The sequence below is a fragment of the Saprolegnia diclina genome (genome assembly GCF_000281045.1).
Source record: "Saprolegnia diclina VS20 unplaced genomic scaffold supercont1.48, whole genome shotgun sequence".
Taxonomy (NCBI): domain Eukaryota; phylum Oomycota; class Saprolegniomycetes; order Saprolegniales; family Saprolegniaceae; genus Saprolegnia; species Saprolegnia diclina.
The window spans coordinates 386,874-395,304 of NW_008246115.1; the positions used below are offsets into that span (position 1 = coordinate 386,874).

Sequence of the window (8,431 nt, forward strand, 5' to 3'; positions counted from 1 at the left end):
CGGGCAGTGATGTGATCCAGCGCGGCATCTGGCTCATCCCAGCCCCACTTTGCATACGATGCAGCTCAGGGACGATCAAAGACGATCGATACGGTGTATTGACAGTGTATCTACTGCATATTGGAATGGTACATTTCCGACACTCTCCGTCGAAGCGCCATGTGGCCCAAACATATTGAAGCTTGGCACCAAACGACGCTCCGACTTGACTGCACTTGGATCACCAGGTGGGGCTTGGACGAGAAATGCGAGCGCCACGTCATCGTGAGAATCTGTCGTGTGTTCTCAGCAAGAGAGTCACGCTATGGCGATCGATACCTTTGCAGCACGCTCGTAAAGTACTCTCCGCCAAGATCTAAGGTACTATTCGCCTCTATAGCAATACCTAATGATAGGTCGTGGACATTATGTTGGACAAAAGCGACTGGTTGCAAGTTGCTGCCGCATCGCTTTGCTTCGCGCCCATGAGATTGCAACCGGCGAAAAGCCCTCGCGTCGGTGGGCCAAAAGAAAGGTCACGACCTCGATGTGGCCTCGGACGATGGCACGGTCCAACGCTGCTGTCGTCGCTGGCGCTCCCGCCGCATGCAGTCGCTGGACGATCGCCAGATGCCCGCCGTCGGCTGCACCGTCCAAGGCAGCACTCGTGTACGGGTGTCCTTGCGCCAAAAGATAGGCGACCACGTCTTCGTGGCCGGCGCGCGCAGCGCCGTCGATCGCGTTGGCTGTACCGACGTTGCTTTGATGCGTCAGCAAGAACTGCACAACGTTTAGGTGACCTTTGGCCGCGGATTTGTCGAGCGCTTCCGCGTATCCGGCTTCGTCCTTTCTAAGCGCGTGCAGGAATCGCACCACGTCGAGATGACCCTTGGCGGCTGCGTGGACCATCGCTTTGGCGGTGCAGCTGTCGTCGGTCCGGTGCGTGTGTAAATATGCCACAATATCGAGCGCCCCGACCTTGGCGGCCGCGTCGATCGCTGCTGGCGCACAGGCAACGCCCACGCGATCGAGAAACTCGACCATTTGAAGCGAGGTGCGCGCTGCGGCTGTCATCGCGTGCGCCGAGCACGTGCCAAGGTGGTGCGCAAAGGCATACTGTACGTGCGCGAGGTTGCCAGTGGCAACGAGAGCATCCACGTCGAGCGCCGCCGGTACGTGTTGGGCAATCAGAAGCTTATAGATCTCGATGGACCGCGTGTCGATCGCTGGCGCATCGACTGGACGAGGGTACTGCGCGAGCAAATAGGTCACGATCGATGTGTGGCCTTCGCTGGCGGCATTGCGCAGGCTAACCGCAATATCGCGAGCGGTCCACTGCTGATGTGTCAGTAGAAAGAAGACCACGTCGGCGTGGCCGTGTTGTGCGGCGAGGTGCAGCGCCCGTGGAGATCCCACGACGCTGTGCGTGGCATGCACAAAGCGCAAGACATCAATGTGCCCGTGTGACGCCGCGTCGTCAACGCCTTTGGTCGAGCAAGGCTCCTTGCACAGATACCGAAGAACGTCAAGATGTCCGTTGCGACAGGCGCCGTCGATAGCCGCTTGTGGCCACGGACCTTGCCAGTTGTCGTATAAAATACCCACGAGATCCAGTCGCCCGTAGGACGCGGCCACGATCGCCGTGCGCTGCGCGCTGCGAAAGCCGAGCGCGCTCAACGACGTAAAGGTTACGCACGTGCCGTACTTGGCGGCGCACGAGAGCACACTCGGAGCGATCGCGTCAAGGGTCAAAAGCTCAGAGCACTTGAGCGTGGCGTAGGTTAGTGCGAGGTCGCTCCGGCCAGTAAAGAGAGCCCAGTGCAGCGGAAAGCGCGCGTCGAGTGCATTGAGAAAGAGCTCGCCCGACCACACGTCGCGCTGCTCGTAGCGCAAGGCAAAGCAGATGCCGGGCACATTGACCCACTCAAAGGCCAGGTCGACCTTCCACTCGTGGTCCAGGCCCAGTAGAGACACCGGGAGGCCACTCTGGTACGTCGCCATGAGGCGAACAAGGCCGTCGTTGGTGAGCACAGAGATTGCTGCTGCCATGGAAGAAGCCAAAGAAGAAATCGCCGACGCGAATCTTGACGTATCTTTCGGCGCCTTTCTCGCGGCTGACACGCACGTGATTGGTCACCGCAAAACGGTTAAAGACACGTGTTTTTCGATGCCAGGAGGTTAAAAACGTTTTTTATGACAATAGGCTGCCGCGCGACCGGGTAAAGCAAGCGCCAGTGCTGAAGTGTAAACACAATCGCTTGGGCTATCGACGCTCTTGATACTTCCTGAGAGACACTAGGGTGGGCGACCTTGAAGTGCCAGCGACGAGCAATGTCCACGAGGTGCGTGTTCTTAGCACTCTGCCCCTGACGCCAGGAATACAGCGTGTCGAGTCGACCTGGCGCCACACTTGCACTTTTTGTACTGCCGGGAGTATACAAACTACAACCAGCTACCACAGGCCAGCTACAACTCGCTTCAAGCAGCACCTCGTCGCACATGCTTGCGCGGCGTTTCGCACGCGAAAGAACACGGATGTAACCTAGACCACGTCGCATGTCCACACACGTTGATGGGTGAATGGATGCCAATATCCTGCTCTCCACGCGATATTGCTCGTGCGTTGAAGTTGAAGGACTGCGTTAAACATATTTAGCGTCATTGGGTTAAACGAGGTCAAACACATCACCTAGCCGGCGGCTGATGGCAATCCATCAACGCACGCACATCTGCCACGACGCTATGATATCTTTTGATGATCTGCAAGTTGATATGCGGTGTCTTGTTGCCGCTTCCTTTCATTTCTGCTCGACCGAGGAACGTGATATTCAATCGTTTGCACCGAAGCTGGACACCTACACACGTTGGCTGCTCGCCGTGCTGGTATGCCCAAAGGGTACATTCACAACACCGTACTAGTACGTATCGAACGTCACATACCGTCAGAAGCTAACAAGCTCATGCGCGCTGATGCAATTCCAACGCCACCTCGGTCGTGGCACTTGCCCAGTGGTAGGAGGGTATCTCCTATGGCGCGCTCCTCTGTACCGTTGGCCTTCCGTTGCTTCGCGTTTTACACTATTTGAGGTCCGAACAACATTGTGCGCAAATGCTAAGCGCATTTGTCCGCAATCTTCGAATACGCGCAACCGGCGCGCTAGAGAGACAACCACCACGTTTCTCCATCGCTCCAGCAACACTAACGATGATGTTTGCCATACAAATACACTGCCTTGCCAGTCGGCACTGTAGCTCCGCGATTCGTGAGCTCGGCGGGTCGCCAGCCTTCCAACTCCGCGAGCGCGTGTGTTAGGGTTTAGGGTAGGTGTAGGGTTGAGTGAGCCAACGCATTCCCTTTGTTTGGACCGTTAATAATGTGGCCACAGACATGGTATCGAAGTCTTTTTACGCTACCGAGCTCTATGGAATGAAGTGACGTCGTTGTAAATAGCTACAAAGCTATAATCAGGACCACAATCGACCCAGGACTTTTCAAGCTGATGTCACTTTATTTTTATCATCAAGACAACTCTTGGGTTCTTGGCACGACACGACAGAAAATCGTGCGATCCAATTTCGGCGTGGCAATGCTATTATAGAAAATAGTAGTCTAGTAGCCTAGTATACGCCACGCAAAGTAATACTAGTACACTGTACAAATCTCCTCATCGTGATGTCGCTCCATACCAAGCCGCTGGTGTACCGGAACGCCACAAAAATATAGATCCTCGCGCATCGAAGCGAACGGGCCGCGCGGCCCTTTCGAAGGACAACGAGAGGAAGACGACTGGCAATAAGTCTTGAAAATCGGCTCCACGGCGGAGATCGCGTGCGTTCTTCACCATAGCAAGGTCTCGGGAGAAGCCAAGGACACATTGCATCTCTTAGCCTCACGGTCACCACCACCTATGGCCGGGTATGCCCAAGGACGTCCTTGCCATTTTTATTTTTGCCACGTCAATGCCAGATCATTTACATTACTTGTTTCCGCTTGCGAGCGACGATCTGCACGCGGCCGTCACCGCCCTCGTGCCAACCCTCGAGAAGGGCAATGCGTCGCTCGCCGAGCTCTACCGCACCTGGTCCTTCTCGGATCGTGGCGCGTCCCGATTGGTGGTTCGCGCGTCGACGCTGCCCGAGCTTTTGAACGGCCTGCACTCGTTTCTCAACGGGTGTCCCAAGCCTGACGTCGTCTTCGTTGCTATGTCGGTTCCCGCGACGCCGCCGCCACTTGTCTACATCTTCAGTGGCATGGGCGGTCAGTGGAATGGCATGGGCGCAACACTCTACGAAGTGTGTCCCGTCTTTGCCTCGGCGCTAACGACCGCAGAAGACGCCCTTCTCGCCGTCTCGGGTGGCTCCCGGTTTGTGCCAGCGATGCTCGATCTGTCGTCTACCTCGATGACGACCAACGCCGGTGCACAGGCAGGCAACTTTGTGCTCCAGGTGGCTCTTCTTGCCGAGCTCTCGTCGCGCCTAATTGCGCCGTACATGGGCGCGCTGGGTCTTTCCGCCGGCGAGCCCGCTGCTGCGTACGCCGCTGGAAGTCTCTCGCTCGGTGACGCAGCCAAAGTGGCGTGGACACGCCTCGTCATGCAAAATCGCGTCGCGGAGCATAATGGTGGCATGCTTGCTGTCCGAGCGTCCGCGGCAACTATCGCTCCGCTTCTGCCAGCTGAGGTTGAAGTGGCCGCGGTTCTTTCCCCACATCTCTCGACGGTGACGGGCCCCACGCAAGCGCTCGACGCGCTCCGGACGACGCTGCCATCGTCGATTGTGACCATCAACATCCCGATGCGAGCCGCGTACCACAGCAGCATCATGGAGCAAGCCAACATCCCAGTCGACTTGGTCATGGCCCTCCAAGATCTGAGCCCACAGATCTCAGCACGAGCGCGGCACTTCTCGACCGTCACGGGCGACGAAATGTTCACGCCAGTGAATGCGGCGTACTGGTATGCGAGTGTCCGTCAGCCCGTTTTGTTTCAGAGTGCCGTTGAGTCAGCGCTGCGCGCCGGTGGCGCCGTCTTTGTCGAGCTCGGGCCGCACTCGTCGGTCGCGCGTGCGATCGACTGCATTGCTGGTGCGTCGGCGTCGTCGGTGCCAAGCATGCTCCGGGGCACAAACGAGCTCTTGCAGCTGGACCGCGCAACCATTCATCTCTATCTTCACGGCCACGCGATCCAGTGGCGCTACGCCGAGGCATGCGTGCCCAGCGTGACGACGGAACAGGCAGTAGCACCTCTCGGCGATGGAACACACCGTGTGGTCCCACTTGCTGCTTAAGCCACAATCTCAACTAAGAAGTAGCGAGGCGCGTTCTCGACCACCTCCACTGTGCTTGCCCTTGTGTAATGAAAACGCAGCGCGTTCGAGTCTTTGTCCTCATACAGCCTCGTTATCAACCTGCGCAAGCTGGCTGCGGGGCAGTAACGGCGCGTCGGTGACCGGTCTCACCGTAATGCTGCGTGGCGCCCCGTATTTTCGCCGCTCGGTTGTTGCTCATACAGTACTCCCTCGGCCACGTCAGCCAAGGCTTGACGACCTGCAAGGTGCGAGGTTGATGTGCATGATACCATGTGATTGCGTCATCCAATCAAAAAGGCAATTTCGCGGTGCCCTGTCAGATTCCAGTGACTGCGTGTTTATATGGGCGTCGTCCCACTGTGCCCCGGCGTACCCCGTCTGCGGTTCCATCATCATCATTCCGGTAAAAATACGGGCGCTGGCATGCGGGCGTGCAGGCTCGTGCTGGCCGCCGTTAGTGTCGTCGCCGCCAATGCGTCGCCCAAGCGGCAGGTGCTGCCCGTCGTGCTCATCCCGGGCCTCGCGTCCTCGCAGCTCCACGCGTGGAAGAACGAGCGCTGCCATGGCTCGATCGGCCAAGAGGTCAAGATCGGCGACCGTGCGTGGCAGCCTCTCGACCTTCCGTAGACTCACAATGCGTAGGCATGTGGATCGACGTCGGTCGCCTCTTGAGCCAGACCGACTGCTGGGAGCGCTGCATGAAGCTGCACACGCGCAACCAGTCGGACATTGCGTGCAAGCTCCGGTACACGCGCTTGCTTTGGCGTATCCTCTCATGACGTTTCTAGCGCGGGCGATGGCATCTCGGCGATCACGGAGCTCGCACCGGGCCTCGTCACGGGCCCGCTCTCGGTCGTGTGGCGGCACGTGATCGAGACGCTCACCGGGCATTTCGACATGGGACCGCACCAGCTCATGGTCGCAGCGTACGACTGGCGCCTCCCGCCGTCCATGCTGCAGGAGCGCGACCACTTTTTCTATACGATGCTCAAGCGCAGTACGTATATGCTCTCCTTGGAGTGCTTTGTGGTTGAATTGCGTTTGATTAGTCGAGGACGCGGTCCATTTGCATCAAAGCCGAGGCGTCGTCATCATTGCGCACTCGCTTGGCAACAACGTATTGCGCTATTTTCTCGCGTGGGTCAAGCATCATATTCACTTGACCGACGACGTCCACGAGGTGCCCCTTTCTGGATTTGTATCGGATTTATCGTAAATATTGCAACTAGGCGTGGGTTCGACGCCACATTGCCGCCTACTTTGCGCTCGGCACGCCGTTTCTCGGCAGCTCCGAGCCGCTCGAATGCCTCGTCACGGGACTCTCAGTCAAAATGCCGCTCTCACTCGACACATACCGTCGCCTGCAGACCTCGCACGGTATGTCCAATCCTCGCCATTTTTTGTTTATCGTAGCGGATAATAGGCTCGACCCAGTGGATACTGCCGATTCCACGGACCTTGCACGACGACCCGACTGACGCGCAGGCGCAGCAAGTCTTTGCCTCGGTGACGTACCCTGGCGACACGGTGTGTGCTTTTTCCAGTATTTTCAATATTTTTAACATTTTTAATTTGCACTAGGTTGGCACTACAGTCACGCGCAGCTTCACCATGCGCGAGCTCACCAACGGTACCTTCCACCGCGCCATGGCGGCGCGCGACCCGACGTTCGAGGACCTTGAATACGTGCGGGAGCGGTACGCATTTTCCATCGTCGACTAGATTTTGAACCTACCCCTAGGTACTACGCCCAAGATGCCGTGCTCAACGTGCACACGCCTTGGACGCGCCCGCCGATCGAATCAATCTATGTCATTTACGGCACGGGCAAAAAGGTACAAACCTGTTCTGTAGACCTCTGTAGTTAACAAATCGCTGCAGGTGCGGCATCGGTATACGTATACCGAGCGCGAGCGCGGCGCGTGGAGGCTCGACAAGCTTTTTACCGAGACGCCGGACGCGGCAACATGCAACAAGACGGGCGACGGCACCGTGTCCTACTACTCCCTCTCATGGGGCCACACGTGGCTCGGCGCCGACGGCGACAGCGTTCGAATGACGCGCGCGCCCCAAGCGCCGTACTTTTCCCGCCAAGACATTGCGCAAACAAAAGCGACGCGCGTCAAGTACGCGCAATACGAAGGCGGCCTCCAATGCAAGTCGTCTGCGTCGCTGGCGTCGGCCGAGACGCAAGCAATGCAGATGCACTACAACAGCGGGTTCCTCTCCGACCTATGGAGCTCGGCGAGCGACGAGCCCAAGATCCATTTTTTCGAACACTCGGGCGTCTCGCCGACAGGCCGTCCCCTCCATGTACGCCCAAGCGACGATACGATAGCAACGAAGCCTCATGAGCAAATGTGTAGACAAGCGTGTGGGAGTTTGACCTGATCCAGCACCGTGAAATGCTGTCCGAACCAGCGTTTTTACGCGAGCTCAAATTTGAGCTGCACAACGTTTTTGACGGCAAGGCCCACACGGACAAGGTCATTTTGCATGGTTTGTTCGGCGCGGTGACGTAATTGTTGGTAGGCCTTTCGACCGCCGAGCCATGACGCCGACTGCTACTGGAACTACCGCCAAGCCCGCTGCGAGTTTACCGACTATTGCCAATACGACTACAAGTACGTGGGTCTGGTTCGGAGACACGTCTGATGTCTGGATATGACTAGATTTGGCGATGTCACGTTGGACCAGTCGTGCCGCGTGAAAACACCCGTGCGGCTCGCACCCCACCCAAGTGTCGTGCTGCCAACAAGCATGCAGCAGTGCGACGCGGCGTTCCCGCACGTTGTCGCCAAGCGATGCTTGCAGTCCCACGACGAGAGATGAGTCCCACGCCGAGGGATGACGAAATCGCCCCTCTTCTCTGCGCTGTCATATATATATATACTAGATTGATGCAGGTTTTGCATGGCTTTTGCATCCGATATGCATAATGTATTTAGACATTGAGGTAGACGAAGTTGCCTCAATTCGTCGAGCTTCACAACCTGTACTGGTGTGAGACGAATATCTTCTTCCTCTCCCAAGCCAAACTTGGCAGCGTGGTGGTCCATGCTTGTGGGACGCAGGGGCGAAGACGAGAGCTATCCTTTTCGCTGGACGAGTCAGCCACTTTGTGCAGTGATATATTTTGCAAGTG

The 8,431-nt window shown here is 57.4% G+C and overlaps 3 protein-coding genes across 3 annotated transcripts; 2 read left to right on the forward strand and 1 right to left on the reverse strand.

The window, feature by feature from the left end:
* Nucleotides 1-338: 338 nt before the first annotated feature.
* SDRG_12332 (hypothetical protein) lies at nucleotides 339-2,091 on the reverse strand. Its single transcript, XM_008618402.1, has one exon. It carries the CDS (start codon nucleotides 2,026-2,028, stop codon nucleotides 406-408), a length of 1,623 nt encoding a protein of 540 aa, XP_008616624.1. The 5' UTR covers nucleotides 2,029-2,091; the 3' UTR covers nucleotides 339-405.
* A 1,848-nt stretch (nucleotides 2,092-3,939) lies between these two features.
* SDRG_12333 (hypothetical protein) lies at nucleotides 3,940-5,265 on the forward strand (the record flags this gene model as incomplete). The annotated part of the gene is made up of 1 exon (XM_008618403.1): nucleotides 3,940-5,265. The coding sequence occupies one exon, from the start codon at nucleotides 3,940-3,942 to the stop codon at nucleotides 5,263-5,265; it is 1,326 nt and encodes a 441-aa protein (XP_008616625.1).
* Nucleotides 5,266-5,697: 432 nt separating this feature from the next.
* Nucleotides 5,698-8,279, forward strand: SDRG_12334 (hypothetical protein). The gene is made up of 12 exons (XM_008618404.1): nucleotides 5,698-5,884; nucleotides 5,929-6,031; nucleotides 6,075-6,283; nucleotides 6,336-6,466; nucleotides 6,516-6,663; nucleotides 6,710-6,813; nucleotides 6,868-6,983; nucleotides 7,028-7,121; nucleotides 7,168-7,599; nucleotides 7,653-7,772; nucleotides 7,819-7,910; nucleotides 7,959-8,279. The coding sequence occupies exons 1-12, from the start codon at nucleotides 5,710-5,712 to the stop codon at nucleotides 8,116-8,118; spliced, it is 1,884 nt and encodes a 627-aa protein (XP_008616626.1). The 5' UTR covers nucleotides 5,698-5,709; the 3' UTR covers nucleotides 8,119-8,279.
* The last annotated feature ends 152 nt before the right edge of the window (nucleotides 8,280-8,431 follow it).

Excerpts from the sequence above, each read along its gene's own strand:
- SDRG_12332 (XM_008618402.1), bottom strand. The coding sequence starts at position 2,028 with ATGGCAGCAGCAATCTCTGTGCTCACCAACGACGGCCTTGTTCGCCTC.
- SDRG_12334 (XM_008618404.1), top strand. The coding sequence starts at position 5,710 with ATGCGGGCGTGCAGGCTCGTGCTGGCCGCCGTTAGTGTCGTCGCCGCC. Across the intron at positions 6,284-6,335 it reads CTATACGATGCTCAAGCGCA|TCGAGGACGCGGTCCATTTG; the intron begins GTACGTATATGC and ends GCGTTTGATTAG. Across the intron at positions 6,814-6,867 it reads TGACGTACCCTGGCGACACG|GTTGGCACTACAGTCACGCG; the intron begins GTGTGTGCTTTT and ends AATTTGCACTAG.